The following is an 18,656-nucleotide window of genomic DNA, read 5'->3' on the forward strand; positions in this document are numbered from 1 at the left end:
AGGAGCAGCTCACTCGCTATTTATATGTCAAGACAAGCTAATGCCTGCATCACAATGTAAATAGTCACAGCTAATTCAAAACAACCTTTAACAGTTGGTATAAACTTAAAGTTTAAACCAGGGGTGTCCAAAGTCGGTTCTTAAGGGCCGGCATCCTGCATGTTTTAGTTCTCTCCCTGGTTTAACGCACCAGGATCAAATGATGGCTCATTAGAGGCCTACCAGGAACACTGACATGCTGAAAAGGTTGTTACTACCACCAGGGACAGAACTAAAACATGCAGGATGCCGGCCCTCGAGGACCGACTTTGGGCACCCCTGGTTTAAACTAGTCCATAAACGATACTGTCCATTAATACTTCCGTAAACAATGCGCTGCTGTGTGACGTCAACGTTCTTCTTCAGCGAATGCGCGTCGCTTTGAAGTCGTAAACCTTTCACACAGAAGTCTGACTGCGGTCGGGTTTAATTAGCGGGATGAACGACTATGCATAGAAAATCGGATTTTAGCGGAAAATCGTAATTAAGAATCAAGATGTGCTGTGTGATCTTGGCCTAAGCTGATTAGGGTTCCGTACCAGTATGCACCTTTTGGAGCTTTTGATGTTGAATTCTGTATCCTCACAATAAACTGGAAAGTGACGACACTACTAGGGATTTCTGGCTTTCATTAATTCACCTGACCTTAGAAAGGTAGATAGAAAAACGGGTGGATAGAGTGATGAAATATTCTGTTTACACAAGTTTTTTTTAAAGTTGTTGACACATTGCGACATTTAAAATTTTCTCCCATTTCCTATCATCGCTGCTGATGTTGTCACATGTTTACTGGAGTTGACTCACCTGTGGTAAAGCAAGTCACTGAACATGAACTGGAGAAACTTACACCTCCCTACATGAAGACTATATGCTGACTGCAATTAAGATGTGTGAGACAGGATTGTTGAGTTGCAAGACACCGATCTGAGGAATGCTACAAGATAATCTGTTTATTTCTGGTTCCTGAGAGCAAAGTGGCCTTTGTAAGTCTCAAATATAAGACGTTTAACTTTAGCAGAGCTCCTCCAAGGTCTGGTCATCCTGCCACACAATTTGAGAGAAAAGACCCATAGAGAGGGAGCTGACAAATACCTTGAGTGTGGAGGTGGGACTGTTTCAGAAAAACTGCAGGCCTTCAAAGATCTGGGTTTTATTCTCTAATCGCTCTACACTGACTTCAGCTAGTGGCTTGATTTTATTTTTTTGTTCCCCAGCAATCCGAAATGCATTGATCAACCAATTACTGCATTGCAAAAAAAAAAAACTCCTGACGTTTTCAAACTAATAAAACTGAACCTGTGACAAAATTTATAAGGCTGCTGGCACATCCTGAGACCCAAACTCCTCCTACAAGAAAAAGATTGATATTCATAATCACAATAGCAAGGTATAAATATTACAGGTGCCCTACTATACTTCCTAGAACAGGTTAGGATAGCGTATGGGTTCATACACTATCCTAAAACACAAAACATGTTCATCCTCGATAGGTCCCTGTTGAATGTGCTTTCAGCTCATCTTCCAAACACCAAAAGACAATAACTAATTGCCAAAAACAGCTGGGTGTTTTTAAGGACTTTAAGGTTTTTAAAAGCAGTATGGAAGAAAAATAAAGTGTAAAATGTGAATTTTGCGCAATATTTCCTCTGTTAACTGCTCTCCAAACCTTTTAACCCAACCTTGATTACACTGACTTTACATTACAACACCAACCAAGCAGCACAGTTTTTAAAGCTGCTCAAATGTAACAAAGTAAACAAAGTAAGCAAATGTTACAAGTTACTCATCTAACTGTATGCGTCACTCCATGACAGTTTCTATATAAACTTGTACAAAGTCATATAAGTAGGCATTTAAATCAGTCATGTCCAAACTTTTTCACCGTGGACCAAAATATGGGCCAATGTCTCATTATTAGTTTCTTCCTAAGAACATAAATGAGAACTGTCTTTGAAAAGCCTTCACTGGATTTGGCCCATTTTAATTATTGGTGTGACTAAGTTAAAAGAAGTTCATGAGGACGGAGACTTTCTGTGTTTTTGTTTGAAGAAATTTTCAATGACAAACTTTATTTCATAAATAGAAAATTTTAGGTACAACAGGTGTTTTTATTTTACTAACCATGTTTTTTTGCTTTCATTTCAATATCATACTAAGTAGGGCCACAAATCACCAGCGACTTTTTACTCAAAAACACTTAGACCATTTCTAAACTGTCTCCGGGAGCCGCAAATGGCCCCCAGGCCGCACATTGGACACCTCTGATATAAATGTTTTGCTTTTCTCATAATTTTATACATGTGTGTTACTAAAACCTGAAACATGCCAGACATCTGGCACCGAACAGCCTTGCCATGCTCATTTTACAGGCAGCTGCTTTGCTTCAAGCATTCCTGTACATCTTTGTTGATACATGAAGGTATAGCCTCCAGCAGCTTTGTGAGCTTGGGCGTGGGCCGTAATATTTGTACAGTTGTGGACAAATGAATACACTGAAACACAATTTAATGGGAAGGACACGTCAGTCTGAAAGGCTTGAATCAATGTTTGCCTTCCAGGCGCATTATGTGATCTTCCCCCAGGTAAAAGATGCTTGTCCCTACAGAACTCAAAGTGAATCCACCCATCAAATACCAAACAGGATTTTCTGCTGTTCTGCAGTTCTTCCTTTGCCACGTGAGAGTGACCCGAGGTTTATGACTTGAACTTATTTTAATTACCGGGCGTGTGAGACTGGTGGCCTTAAATTCTTCCCGGATAAGGAATCTGAAGCCAGACGACTCTGAGAAGTTGACTGCAGGATGTATGAACGATTCATTCATTTTCTGTCCCAAACCTCATGAATAGGGATCTCTGTCCTGATAAATGTACTTGCTCTTGAGACACTTTTTTTTTTTTTTTTTGCTCTGGAAACTGCTATACAAAAGCATTACTTTGCGGGGGAGGAGGCAGAGGAGAAGGAGCGGAGCCGGAACACAATGAATGGTTTGTGGAGGCAAACAGCTTTATGGGTGTTTCATTTCCAAATAAAAGCTTCGTTTTGAGAAGCATGTAAATACTTGTCTTAGTTGCACCATCATATTGGTCATGTACGTGTAGGTATTTTGCATAATCTGTTCTTGCAAGAGGCTTTCAAACATTTTCTTCTTCTACAAAAAAAGAGAAAGACATCAGTGTCGCTCTGCTGACCAAACATAAAAAGAGACGATTACAAAGGTTGAACTGTTTTACCCCTCTTCACCCTCCCAACTCCCTTCTTTCTTTTGGCAGGAACAATGTTGCTGCATTACTTGACTGTTATCCTTCCCCCCCGATGATTTTCTTTAGCATTTTTTACCCCTCTTGTTTGAACAGATGCCGCCCTCCTGCTACAGCCCCCATCCTCTGGGACCGCCATAAGGCCTAGCACAATGAGGTAACACTCAATTTCATTGATAGTGAGAGTCCAGCCCAGTCACTTCCTTCCAGCAAGCAACATCAAATGATGTGATGTATATCACTTCCTCAGGCAAACCCGTGGTCTTTTGTCCAACTTTATTTATGAATGGATTATGAAACAGGAGCTGCATGACCGTGTTCACCTTTCAGTCAGTCCAAAGAGCTTTTTATAGCTGGACTCATTGACCAACAGTAGCTGGTCAATAAGTCATTACGAATGTACGCAAATCTTGGTTGATACTCTGCTAATATTGAAAAAAAACATAATTTCGCAATTGTTGTGTTTTCGTTAAATAAGAAATTAATTTAGAATGACGTGATAAGTCAATAAAAATCATAGCAGCAACGGATGTAGCATCTATATTCATGATTCATGGGGTCTTATTGATGGAGCATCAAACCTCTTATACTTGGGAGCGTTTTGGGTAAACTGTAGTTGGTGATTTTCCAGACGCCCGATGGATTCAACACTTTGAAATGAAACAACTTTTGATGAATTGTGCGATGCTGTGAGCTGCACATTGTCTGTAAAGAAATTAAAACAAACCATCACCCTTTTTCCACTTTCTGTCATATTTTTTGTCGTTTCCACATCCGGCTGTTGATCATGTGACTTGTATGATGTGAAAAAAGTGTTTCATTGCAGTTTTGCAAAATACATCTATTTCGATACAACCAAAACCTCATCTAGAGCATCAACGTTTTAGGGAAAAACACGTTGTTTTTTTTTTTAATTGGCGTGTTTTCATTAAGCACATTTATTTTTGATTTGGTTAATGGAAACACAGCTACTGAAGTGTAGGAAATGAACGGTCAGCAGTGAGATATCAGAGCATTCATAAGGGGAAAATAGGGTGCATTCGCACCAGCTCTGTTTAGTCGACTTTAAACAAACTCCAGTTTGCCGAGAAAATCCGTTTTTTTTTTTTTTTTTGCTCAGATCTGGACCATAAAATGAACTCTGTTCTGCCTAAAAACCTAGGTCTAAGATCAGTTAAACTCTGGTTCAAATTATGAATGTCTAGTTGACTAGGCCAAAAGCAGGAAGCCAAATATAGTGCAGGGCATTCTGAGTAAATACAACCAAAACAAATAGGTGTCTAGAGCTAGTAGGAAAAATGGGTCATTGTCTTTTACCTAAGACAAATTTGAAATCCTGCAACTGCTAAGATCTGATGCTAGTCCATTTTTGTTTAGATTTCACGAAGAAGGAAGTTGTTCAGTGTCGTCTTCAGAGGCTTTCATATTGTGTTTTTTACTAGTTGCCACCAAAGGCAAGGATAGGAACGGGTTTTTCAGTTAGCTTGGATCATTTGACAAAATGAAACGTGAAATCAAACCGCACCAGATAAAAATATAACAATGTTGTAATTTTGGTTCCCAATTGAACCAAATCTTCCACACTGATATGTGAAAACCGTCTTAGATTCGCTGCAGAAGGAAAAAATGCAGTCAGAGTGGTGATTATGTGACTAGTCACTGCTGGATGGGAGTCAGATTTGTTCAGCTTTCTCATCTTGTTTGGGATCTGCTGCGGGATCTTATCAGTCTGAATTCTGGGTAGAAGTCTGCTCGTAAGAGAAGCAGCTGTTGTTTGCCTGTAAACATTGACTGTAGAGGTTCCTGCAGCTTCCAGTGTCTTGTTTCAGCCATTTGCTGGCTAAATGCTTGGAGTGCCGCAGAATCCTAGAGCAAATTTCCCCTTTGGCCTTTTCTGACTCTGAAACATTGATGCATTTCAGATGGGTTTTGCTGGAACAGTCGTGGGTTTGTCTTTGAAACAAAAAACCAAAAAATAATCTGCAGCAGCTTAGATAATAAAGACTATTCAAAGAAGTTTTAGATTTTATAAGATTTTATGAACGTTTTGCATTTGTTATTGCAGAAAACAAAACATCATAGACTTGCATCTATATAGTTCTCACTATATAATATGTTTCAGGCTAAAATCAATAGTCACTGAACCAGCAGGAAAATACTGCAAAGCACCATGTTTGCTGTGCAAAAGATTTTTTTTTTTAGTACAGCAGTTTCTGTCTTTGTGTCACATTGTTTTGATGATGCACTTTGAAACAGGAAGTAGATTTACTCTCAAGGGACAAGGGACAAACATCTACAAAGCAGAGTGAATCACCCATAGAAACATGCAGAAGTTGTTTTATTTATGTAAAACATGAGGTCATATTTTTGCATACGCCATGTAACAAACAATCCTTAACATGTCTTCGTGGTAGTAAACTGAAACCTTCAGGTTTTGTTATTTATCAGCTAGGGTTTGGTCCATTTTGATTCAAGGGGACCTGGAAATAAAAAGAAAACATTTTTCAGAGGAAAAAAGAATTCCATCCTCCCAAATATTATCTAATTTATTCTTTAAATAGTTAGGAAAATAAAAATACATTACTTTATTTAAAAAATAATATTTTTATTGAGCTCATTTTAGATATTACATTGTAAAACTGGCTTCTCAGATGTTTAAGTTCCCACCTTTCAAATTGTGGTCAAGGTAAAACTGAGTGAGACCAGCAGCTTATCTCAAGGCTATGGTTTTTATGATTTGTTGTTGTCAACGTCTGAAGGCCTTACTCTTCTAATGCATATGCAGCTGTTTCACCACCTGAGATGTAATTGATTTGCAATGGCCTAAATTAGTTGCATCACAAATTATGCCCAAAGAAACTGCGAGTTTTGTTTTAAATCTACATTTTAAATTGATCCATATTGTTATTTTTGCTCACTTTTTGACTTGCCCCACAAATAGTTTGATAGTTTTTTATCTTCTTTTACATATATACTTGCTGTAACATGAATTGCCCATTAGGGACTTGAGTAAATCTGAATCTGTTAACACTGCACTGTGAGAGGGATTTAATTTTTATTATTTCATTAAATGTTTATTTCCACATCTTCAAAATCTCAAAACTAAACAAGTCTAGCTCCTTATCTCAAGGTTGCAGTTGTGGATTTGTTATTTGCTTTATCTGATGGCCTTGTGAGTATAATGGGTTTTGACTGGGCCTAGTCAGATTTGCTGCACTTGGATTCAAAATAGTGTATCCACAAAACTAGTAATTTTTCTGTTAGATGAGAAAAACATTTTACTTCAAAATTTGATTTGTAATCATCTCCAAATTTGATATTAATTAATCCAAAAGTCTTATCAACTCAAAAGAAATATGATGAGATATTTGTTGTAAAGTAACAGTGTTATCAGTTTCTCCATTACTTAATGTCACACCTTTCAAATCACTAAAATCAAATCAAGGTAAAGGATGAATGAATTCATGGCCTTATCTCAAGGTTTGTCATTATCTGATGGCCTTAAACTCCTTATGAGTACAATGTAGGTCATAAATTGTCCACATTTTATTGTTCTCCTCTGAAACACCATGTGTGGTTCCGTAAAGCCTCTAAACATCCGTATTTTTATTTTTTTTCCCCCCTCCGCTCTGTTGGAGGAGAGCCTCTCGTGTTTTTGGTTCCCCCTTTATAGAAGCTCCGCCCTGAAATCAGTCGATTGCGTTTCACATCACTCTCACCACCAGCCGACCAATCAGAGCGCAGAGTGGGTGGTCCTCGAATGGTGGTCCGTGAGGACGCCAGCCAATCGGAGGCCCGACACAGAGCTTGCCTGAACGACCGTTGGTTGTTTGAATCCAACATTATCTCGCACGCGGTGCCTATTTAAGGGGGCGACGTGATGAGGCGAGATAGCGGTTTCTGTATGAAAGCTAACGGACCGCGCTTCCGGCTCATTTCCTACCAGCGTGCAGAGTGAACCGTTATGAATAGTTTGATGGCATCTGAGCTCTGAAAATAATAATAATAATAATAACAGTGAAAATATTAAGAGCTCCCAGGTGGGGTAACTACTACCAATAGAGAGTCCATGTGATAGCCCACGCTGCCTCTGCTGAATTCATTCATAATCCCGGGAAGAATAACGGGATCAGCAGATCATCACAGCAGACAATTCACAATTATAAACATTTGCATGAACTGGAATATAAAGTGAAATATGTTTCAAAGCGTCTGCTATTGACTTATTACATTAACGTTCCTATAAACCGTATTCCAACAGCTGATTCCTTTTTATTTAAACACACACCGCCCATGCAGACGCCCCAAACGAGTCATCTCATTATAGAAATGCACGAGTAGAAGCTACACGAGTTGGCTTCGCTGCCCAGAGGAAACCAAACGTCAGCGCGTACGCCATATTGTAAGTGGCAAGTTGGGGTTTGATAAGAATTCAAGAGTAATTGTCTGAATAAAAGAAACACTGAAACTTACAATAATTTTTTTTTTACAGCACATCTGTTGTTGTTTTTTAAAACCTTCAATAATGACAATCAATGAGATGGCGAATATCTGCAACACAAAAAAAGACAGATCAACCAATATGGAACACGTGTTGCTAAACTTTATTTACCTGTAAAAAAATATACCTACCCAAACTATTTGTTATTCAATTTTAGCAACATTAATCAACATGAAGCAAAGTGTTTTTCTTCTTGTAATTATTACACCACTCACCCGAGGATGCTAAGTTTAGTTTTAGCTATTTTATTTTTGTGTTGTAGTTTCTCAATATTTGTTTTTATTTTCTCTAAAATTGTAATACTTTGCACCAGATTTATTTAGAAAAAATGCACACAAATTAGTTTTGTTTTTCTATTGTTTCTGATCATGAAGGAGTTTATGTTACTTCTATAAACTTGTACAAATTCTGACAAGTTTATGAAAAGGGTTTTAACAAAACAATAATAAATAAAAAAACACAATGCAGTCAATCAAGTTGTATCACTTTACCGAGACTATGCTTGGTAAAGTTTTGCAACATTTTGAGAGGGCCTCGCGTAGCGTCTAGTATTATACATCTGTGCTTTCGTCTCACTGGCTTCCTACTACGTAGAGGAAGGGGAGGAGGTGGGCTGCCGTTTTTCTACCTCCGGATGAGCAGAGAGCCGCTGTTTCATTTCACCTCCGTCTCCGAGCAGCTTGGTCCTCCTCTTCCTCTCCAGGGGTTTAAATTGTGTTAGTTTATTTTTTTGTTGTTTTTAGACGAGAAGTGCCAACAATTTAAAAATCCTCAGCCTCACCGGGAGGACCGCACGCCACCGCCATCCCCGGTGAAGAGTGAAGTTTAAACCCGCAGCTGCTGCTCTGGAGACGGCGGACCCGACCCTTTTACGGTCCTACATTTCCTCAACCTGTGCTTCTTCAAATATATAAATTTACATATAAATTTTTGGAAGTTTTTGTCGACTTCAGTGAAGTTTCCCCCTCACCCCCCACACCGGCATAATGACTCGGAGATCCTGTGCGATTTACGCCACCGGCATCGTCTGCGCTCACCTCCTGATTGTGGGGATCGCCCTGGTCGTGGCTCAAGTCTTCCAAACGATGATTAACAGCCGGCTAAAAAAGGTGAGCAGTCACCGTGAACATGTTATTTTTATTCCCCCCCATGTGTGTCTCTCTTTAAATGTGCTTTAAATGTTGCGGTCTGCAGTGACAGATCATTGCTGCATTCGGTGTGTCGCGGATGAGCGAGCAACCTCATCCAGGGCATAATTATCCCCGGGATTTGAATGATTAGTGATGGTTTGTTGGTGTTTGTTCGTCTCCATCGTAGCGGGAATGGAAAAAAAAAATCACTTTGGAGTCAAAAAGCTCCACAGCTGTTAAACAAATGGTTTCTGTTTTGAAATTGTGCTTGGAATCCCCTACAACTCCGCACGCTGAAGGGGAATAATGGAGGATATTTAACACCTGATGCCAATAATTGATTCAATCAAGCTTATATCTGCTTTTTATTGACTGGAACTTGATGTGTAAGTTGTATGATATTCCTCTGAGGGCATTTTTGAGCCGGTGAAACATTTCTGAGGATGAGTGGCGCAAAAAGTGGGAATTCACTATATTCGATGCATAGGGGCTCCTTGCTAGAGGGGGCGCCAAAATGGGGGAAAATAATTTCTAGTATTTCTGCATTTATCCATTGAAATGCTTATAATGTGTCCATTTCTCAAAAAGCACTTGGCTGCACCCCTAGTGAGGATGAAGGCTTCATTCTAATTCATTTCAGTGATTACAGGAGGCAGTAGTAGAAGACTGGTAAATAGGGGGCAGGAGGTGTGCAGCTTTGGGGGAAGGGAGATTGGGTGAGTAGGCAGTCAAATCTGGAGTACTGACTCTCTCGTTCATTATTTCTCTTTGCAGTGGGTATTTACCAGGACGCAGTCCAAATCTGCAATCATTAAATCAAAGTTTTCGCAGGGAAAAAAGTGTGAAATTAGAAAATGGCATCCTCTACTTTTGTATAGGACATGTTTTTCTACGTCTAAAAGTGCGGAATGTCTTTCTTTTTCCTTTTTGCTGTTGTATAAGTAAGAGCAGAATGATTCTGATGGATTTGTAGCCTGGTTGGGTGGGGTTAGTGGCAGTTGCAGACCCTTTAAAATACCTCACACTCCTCTGTTCAGCATGCATCAAAGTGTTAAAGTTCCTGCTGCTGCTTCAGAAACTTGGATGCTGCGCCTCAGACACATCAGGGTTAAATTTAGGTCCAAATCAGAGCAGCAGCATCTCGGTGGGACCCAAATTAAGAGAAAAGTTCATCAACAGGGGATCTAAATCTGATTCAGCTGGTGGTTACAAGAAATGACAGCATAGCTAATCCTCTTTCGCCAAATAAATCAGACTTGCCCCAGACGTGTTGAATGGACTCCAAAAACCCATCTAATCTGTGGCCGAATGTGCTTTTATGTAAAGGTACAGCAGCACAAGAGGAGCGGTGGCAGGAATTTGTCGCCTTTCTCATCCCTGAGGGCATCATTTTTACCACAAAGACGTCACCTAATTCCTTGTTATTTATCCTGCTTAAATGAATGTTCAGCTCAAGTGACAAAGCTGAAAAGAGGAAGAAAAAAAAAAAAGAAACTGTCATTCATGGCACTCCTTTTCACTGAGGTGTTAAGAAGTCTTGAAGAGCAAGGTCATGCAGCTGAAGTCTTTTTCAACTTTCAACCTAATTAAACTGTTTCTCCTTCAGTCCACTGGAAACACAGCTACATGTTCTTGTTTGTGACAAAGGAAGGATTTTCCCTGATAAATCGCTGTTTTTCCCTTCGCCCAAAGCCCTTTTTAGTGTTTGTCCAAGGTTGACAAACACAGCGATTCATGCAGGCTGGAGTCACACGTTCAGGCTCCCTGTACGCTGCCTGCAGGGAAGCAGCCAGTCGACAGGCAGGCCTTTTCTAAAGCAGCGGCTTGTTGCTGTTACAATTTGTTCTTACTCAGCTGACGGTCACACCTTTTTCTTCTAACTTTATCTGGTTTCATTTCAGCTTTTTAATTAAGAAGCAGACTCATCAAGACTCCAGAGAGTCCGGCTCTTTAAATACCTGTAGTTCCCTTTAAAGAGCTGATTCCAAACTAAAAATCGCTTGTTCAAATGTTTGAAAACGTCCTAAACCAAGACATAGTTCAGTGTTTTTCTGCTTAATCTGAGTTTAGGTCGAGATGCACCGATCGATCATTGGAGATTTTATTTTATTTTGTGACTCAATGGAAGAAAGTGAATAGTATCAGGTTCTTTAAGAAGTACTTGTTTTGAACCCAACACAAAATTGAGGAATAGTTAAATTATCAAACATAATGGCATTAAAAGAATGAAAATGTTGGGAATATTTATTTTATTGTAGCTTGTCACCAATCAGAGCTGATCAATAGAAATTTGGCCAAACAATCTCTGATTATTGGTGCATTTTTAATTTGAGGAGTTTTGTTAGGATAAAAAGATATTTTGATGTTTCTGCTATCAAAACTTTTATGTTTTCATTTAAATTTAGTTTTTGTTTGTTTCCAAAAACAATCCAGTGAATAACTTTGCAACAAAGGGGGTAATTTAAAAAAAAAAACATCCATTAGAGCACTTTAAATGGTGGAAGTTGTTGCCCACACAGGAAGCTTTAGTCACACATTATGCTATATTTTCTCAACTGTATTCGGCTGTGAAAGACCACAGAAAACGAAATGTGCGACTTCTATGAAGTGCACCTCTCGGAGGGAACGACCCGGAAGTGGAGCACTTCTCTACTCCCAGATGCTGATTTACTTTTCCAGTCAGCAGACGCCTTGAGCGAACATGCTGCTTCACAGCTGAGTGCTCAAGTTAAACATTACTGTTTAACCGGTTCTTTCTAACTTTCTCACTTTCAAACCCAAACACATTTGAAATCACATGGAGGGGTGTACACCTTAACTTTGTGGGGGTGTTTAATTACTTTCCGCACGTAGTTTTGAATGGCTGATGCTCCAAATATGGCCGTGCCTCTGCAAATCTGGATTTTGCCCAGGCTTGTTGAAGTTGGACTATTTTCTGCTTTTTGTTCCGATTCACTGTGAGATTTTGCCCTTCTTCCCTTTTTGGTTTTTGAGGTTCTTGGCCTGGCATTGAAGACGGTGAAAAGCTTTGACATCGTCCCTAGACAACGATGAAACCAAAAGCTTACAGCACCACTTCCAAACCAATATTTGTTTGGTATTGTGATGTTTCTCAGCTTGAATGTGTTTTTTTTTTTTTTTTTTTCTTGACAGGAAATTACTTTGACAGAGAAGAGTCAAATGTTTGAGTCATGGAAGAACCCACCCGTACCTGTTTACATGGAGTATTACTTCTTCAACGTTACCAATCCTGAGGAGTTTTTGGCAGGAGGGAAGGCGTCTGTTAAACAGATCGGCCCTTACACTTACAGGTAAGTTTCACAGTCAGTGACGGATTAATAAAAAATTTATTTTTATTTTATTTCTCACAAAACGTAATCCTCACCCAGAGGAAATGTCAGAAAAAGGAAGTGACACAAGTTCTTCATTACAAACTTATTCAGACAGTACTTTGCAGAAGTGAAAGTAATAAGAAAAGAAAACTAATTTGCTTCATCTAGTTTGACTGAAATTGGGCTGTTTTGCTAAAAAGGTTAAAAATGTATCAAATCTGTTAGAGGCATTTCCTAACCTACTTGCATTTGTAATTTCAGTAGAACATGGTTTTTAAAAATGATCAATTCAAACACAAATTGACTCCACATTTTGTTTATTTGTTAAAATGTTGATTAAAAATGTTTTTTCTCCTTCTCTTCAAGTTTTGTTTTGTTAGTCTGACACAGAATAACAAAAAACAGCAAAATGTGAAGAAGTATAAAGGATAAAAGTACTTTTTACAATAGACTGTGTTTTATATCTTAAATTAAAAATGTATGAATATTTTGTACTGTTTAGGCTTAATAGGATGTTTTTTCAGTAAGTGGCATTTTTGTGTTTTTTATACTTAACTATTAATTCCTTATTAGATTAGTCAACGATTATTTTAAGAACTGATTCATCATAATGAATCAGATTAATCGTTCCAGGCCTAGTAAATAACTTATTTAATTTATGATTAAGAAGATATGAAGACGTTTCTCCCAGCTAGCACCAGTCGCTGCTAAGCTGGATGTGATTCAGTGCCAAAGTGGTTGTATTGTCTACAATGATTAACGGATGTCCCTGTCCACACCAGGGAATACCGACCAAGGGAAAATGTAACTTTCTTGGAAAACGGCACAAAGGTTTATGCCCTGAACCCCAAATCCTTTGTCTTTGTTCCTGAGAAGTCAGCTGGTGACCCCGAGGTCGACATTATCAGGACAGTCAACATCCCGTTTGTGGTGAGACAAAGTGTCTGCTTTATTGTCCTCTGGTTTGACTGACATTTGTTTTCCACCAACTCGCTTCATCTCACTGTCATGTTTGTTTTATTGTGACATTTTCTAATGTTTTAAACGTATAAACTATAAATGTACATTAGGCCAAAATCAAGCAAATAACAGGAACTTAAAACTGCAAAATATTCCAAACAGAAGGTGCTTCTCTTTCCATGTGTTAATGTGAAGTTTTTCTGTCATGCTGTCTTTTAAAGGCTGTGATGAACGAGTTGAACTCCTACAGCTTTTATGTGCGGCCCATGGTTTCCATGTATATAAGCAGCCTGGGCATTGACATTTTCATGACCCGCACCGTCCATGAGATTCTGTGGGGCTTCAAGGACCCTCTCCTTTCAAAGATCCGCAGACTTAAGCCAGAAGTGGACGAATACTTTGGTCTGATGTGGAAGGTGAGGTTGTTTTCTTTTTTCTTTGTTTTTGTAACTATATCCCTTGCTAGTTGCTCAGTTACTGAAAAGACAAAAAAGGGGGAAGTTGGTGGTAATGTCACTTGAAAAGGCATCTCCTGATGCTGACGGAATATTTTGTACTTCCTATTGACAGAGCAGCGTCTGCAGTTTGTCCCAAGCAGTAACGTAATCAAGCACATGACTCTAAAGGGTTACGCAGATGGAGCTTTGCTAATTGATCGGAAAATGAACGGAAATGACCGTGTTTGGTTCTCTGTTATGTTTCAGTTCGAACAGGAGAATAAACATTGTAAACACAATGAAATTATTAGAATTTATAGCCGTAAACATTACTGCTGCTCTTGTAAAAGCGTGTGTTGTTCCTGCATTAAAAGACCTGTCAGTGGAAATGCAAAAGAGTATGTTTTTTTGTTGTTTTCCCCTCCTTAGAGGGTCGTTTGTCACCGGTCATAAACACCGTTTCTGACAATGCACTTCCACTGCTTCCTGCTGTGTCGCTCCTCAACACAACATGTCTGAACATTGTTTCCTCCTCATCCTCCACAGAAAAACGGCACTCATGAGGGAGAGTTTGTGTTTCACACCGGCGAGCAGAACTACTTAGATTACGGAAAGATCGACACCTGGAATGGCCTGAGGTAAACTTTCAAGTTGAGCCACGCTTTTTGGTCTGAATGATATGAAACTCCTCTGTCAGCGTGTTCCTAAAACGTCCCGTCGTTCCTGATATCCATGTTTGCTCTGTTTCAAAACGCACAGAGGCGATAACCTTTGCTCTTTGGTTTTTAGGCTAAAAAGGATTGCAAAATTTGAATGTTTGGAGACAAAAATGTGGGTGAAAGTGTAGTTTTAACTCGGTCAGCATGAACAAGCAAAATCCATCTATCTGATTTTATCTGTGTCTTGTAAGATTACATTTGAAGTTTTTAAATGTGGTTATAATTGGACAATCAGGAAAGAATGGGAATACATTCTAAGAGATTTATTTTATTAATAGACTTCTTTGCAGTTTGGAAGTATATTAATATATTGTAGGTAATTCAGGACGAAGTTGATCATTAATTGTTTCTTCGTATCTTTAAGGCATAGTTTAGAACATTTAAGTTAGGTTCTGTCAGAGTAGTTAATATTTTACGTTTAGTATGTCTTATACTCTAATATAGGGAGATTATTTCCGCGCTTTAGTCTGGAAAATAAGATAGAAGAAGGTGCGCCACCAATGAGAAACTTGAGTGAAACGTGTACTGAAAACAGATTCTATGAAACATTCCTTGTCAAAGTAGCTGTTTGGTATCAAAGTTCATCGGTATAACGAGCAAAAAATTTATTGGCAGCCTAAGAAAACATAATTTTAGAGATTTTTAAACCACTTTTTGATTAGGTAGAAATATTTGGCATGTTCCATTCCCAGAACTTTTCACACAGCAAGATTATTGGTGACGCACCGCCTCCTACCTCCACTTTCAGTAGAGAAAGTCATTGACTTGTTTGTAAATAACTGTTAAATACAAAGTGAAATGGTTTAAAAAGTCATAAAATAAGGTTTTTGCAAAGATCTCCATCAAATTTCAGAGATTAAAATGTTGTTTTAAGTCTGCAGATAATCTGTATAATTTGAATAAAAATTGCTACAGCAGACCGTCACTTTAATTAAAATCGTGAACTTTCTCTTTAGTCCAACATAAACATAGCAGTCCTAATTAAATGTGTAAACAAAGCAGACGTCTTAATCTTGCTCATAGTTTCCTTGCTTCATTTCTCTCTCCTGCAGGAAAATGTCATGGTGGTCCTCCAATCAGAGCAACATGATCAACGGCACAGACGGCGCCGTCTTCCACCCGCTCATCGACAGGAACGAGCTGCTGTACATCTTCGCCGCTGACCTCTGCCGGTATGCACGTTTGTTTGTTTTGTTAATTTGTTTACAGTCAAAGCTCTGTGGCAGAGAGGAGACTGAAGGTTTCCGCTCAGGTTTATGGTATGGAAGGAAGTACGTACGTGTGAAGTCATTTACTGACTGAGTGCATGTGTTGTGATAAGACTGGCAGCAAAGTATAAACACCAGGAAAGGGATATCAGGGTTTATTATTCAGTAAACAATCATTCTGCAGAGTGTCGCTCTAATTTTAGCAGGGCTGGGTAATAAATTGATTTTAGTGAGTAGATGAATTTTTGGATTTTGAAGAGTTTGTTTTTGGGATATCATTTTTCCCCATGGCCCAGGGTTTCTACTGCAGTAAAAACCCATTTGGGTTTTTATACTCTCCTAGAGGGCTTTAACCCATTTAGGTTTCTACTGTTTCTAAAAACAACCCAAACACTTAAAAAAAAAAGTCTCAGCTGTTTTCTGGCGATGAATTAATGTTTTTTGGTGTCTGGAAAATTAGTAGTTTTGAAAACTTTCTGAATGTAGCGTTGCAAATCAGCAGACACTGGCCCTCACCTAGCAACCCCAATGAATTTCGGCCCATTACCTAGCAACCCCAGCAGAGCTCCACCCGTCACCTAGCAACCAAAGCAAAGTTCCAGAACACTTGGGGATAAAGCAGCTCAGTTGTTCTTACAACGTTGCTGTCGTTCCTCAGGTCCATTCACCTGGCGTACGTGGAGGACGTGGAGGTGAAGGGAATCCAGGCGTACCGCTTCGCCCCCCCCAACGACGTCCTCATGAACCCCAAGGAAAATCCCACCAATGCCGGCTTCTGTGTGCCAGCGGGAGACTGCCTCGGCACCGGGGTGCTGAAAGTCAGCGTTTGTCGAGAAGGTATGACCCAACCCCGACCAACCGGATGATTACTGGGTCACACAGTGACCCAGTAATCATCACTACCCTTTAATCACAACCAACCCCATGACACAGTTTCCTAACCCCTTCATTCCTAAATGTCCACTCTTTTGGACGGCGACCTTTTCCTCTGCCTGGTCGCCGACATTCCCGGTGTTTGAGCTCATCAGATTTGACTCAACAATGGTTCAATGATTAACTCTGTTGACTGTGCAGGAAGGGTTTATGGCACTGATTAAGTGCAGTAGGATTGCTGTAATAAAGACAATCTCTGCTGTGATCCTTTAACCTTGCCGATTACGCTTGCAGCTTATTTTTACATTTTTATTCTTAAATATAGGGCCTAAACGATTAATCACAATAAATTGATTATTGAAATAATCGCCAATTAATTTAGTAATTAATTAACTGGAGTATGCAGACTCAAAAAAGACAATTTTTTGAGGAAATAACAATCAGAGCAGATTTGAAGCCAAAACTGTACAGAAAATAGACATTTTGCATTTTAGACAAAACTCAAAACTTCTCAAGTGCAATAAAGGTTCAGACAAAAGGGGGAAAATGTTCGTGACTGGTAACTTTATCGAGTTTTGCAGAGGCCTGGTAGAGAACCATTCATTTCATTCAGGTGTGTTGAAGCAGTAAAGTAGTAGGAAAAGGACCTATAATATATTATAGTGGGTGTGTAAAGTTAGAAGTGACGGCAAAGCAGAGTGGGAGGAGTTTTTCTTCCTTAAATAGGGGGAAAAAAGCAGGATAATATTTACCAAAATGTAAAAAAGTAATGTAGGGTAGAAATTGAGGCTTTTATTCTGGTGTAATTTATGTCTTGAATTTGCATTTAAACCTTAGAAAAGTTGTTACTAACACAGAGAAAATGGGTAATTGACAACATTGTTATGTTTCATTCATATTTTCAGAAGCTACAGAAAGTGCAGTTTTATGTGCAAATCAAGCATTTTAGATTAAAAACGGCAGCATCAGACTCACTGAGAACTTGAATCATATTCTGCTGATTCATTTTAATATTTAACTCTACGCCCAATAACAATTCTTTTTTTATGAGTCTTGGTTGAGGCGTGTGTCTAAAACGGACAACACTCTTGTTTTCAATTTGTTTTATAGACTTTCTGTGCTTAAGCTGCAGAATCTTTTTGAACTACTTTGTGTAGGTAATGCATTAAAATGAAACCGAGCCACATTTCCATGAACAAATCAGCTTAATTTCTTTATGCAAAATTCTGAGGACTTGGTTTCCTGCGTTTGTGTCTTGTGTTTCTCACTCAGTGCTAAATGTTAATGCATTACCTGCAGCTGTAGGTAATGCACCCAATAGCTCTCTCTTCTTAAGTTTGAATTGATTTTACTGTAAAGTAGGAAAACTTAAGTAGTCAACGTAAAAGCCTGTAATAAAATCCTCCTTATTTAAATTAGCTTTTATGAACATTCCATCCTCGGCTATCAGCGTTTGTTTATGATGTGGAAAATCTCCAGATTGTTCCTCACGTGCCTCTCTTTCTAACCTTCATTTGTTTTGCAAACGTCACCAACAAACGCCAACCTGTCTCGGTTCTTTCCAGGTGCTCCCATCGTCGTTTCCTTCCCTCACTTCTACCAGGCCGACCCGGCGTACATCAACGCCGTCGATGGCCTGAACCCCAACAAGGAGGAACACGAGACGTACCTGGACTTACAGCCGGTATGGCAAACAGTTAAAACCTCCACTGATGATAACATCTGAATCAGGATCACTGCTTTTACTGTGATTTTGAGTCATCTTCTTTTTATTTTGACTTGATCAACATGGAATGAAAGGACAGATGCAAACAAATGTAGAATTGTTTGCATTTACATACATTCATCTTGAAGTTTTGGTTTTTGAAGATTAAAGTGATTTTTTTTTTTTTTTTCACCAATTAACTCTTAGGGTTTCCATAGTTCAAAGTGATGTCAGGACAGCCAAGGTGGCCATCTTGTTGGACATCCATATTTTACAGTTTCTATTTATTTTTATTTTGAATTCAAGTAAACTTTGTGATAAAATATAAGGGTCAGGCTACTATATCTTTTTTAATAACATGAATAAAGTCAATGTTACAGAAAAAAATCATAATATGAAGAGGGTGAAGTATTAATTTTATTAAAACGCCAACAAAACTATTTTTATCCAAACTTCTTTCTCAGTAAAACAACTTGTGATTTTAATACATTCTT

General features: G+C 38.8%; 1 protein-coding gene across 1 annotated transcript; it reads left to right on the top strand.

Moving 5' to 3' along the window:
• The first annotated feature begins 8,436 nt into the window (after positions 1-8,436).
• Positions 8,437-18,198, top strand: scarb2a (scavenger receptor class B, member 2a). The gene is made up of 8 exons (XM_008418000.3): positions 8,437-8,907; positions 12,082-12,239; positions 13,043-13,190; positions 13,442-13,636; positions 14,204-14,295; positions 15,429-15,548; positions 16,243-16,421; positions 18,023-18,198. Exons 1-8 carry the CDS (start codon positions 8,785-8,787, stop codon positions 18,181-18,183), a joined length of 1,176 nt encoding a protein of 391 aa, XP_008416222.2. The 5' UTR covers positions 8,437-8,784; the 3' UTR covers positions 18,184-18,198.
• Positions 18,199-18,656: the final 458 nt, after the last annotated feature.

This window comes from Poecilia reticulata, chromosome 9 (assembly GCF_904066995.2).
Source record: "Poecilia reticulata chromosome 9, P_reticulata-male-v2, whole genome shotgun sequence".
In the NCBI taxonomy this organism is placed as follows: domain Eukaryota; kingdom Metazoa; phylum Chordata; class Actinopteri; order Cyprinodontiformes; family Poeciliidae; genus Poecilia; species Poecilia reticulata.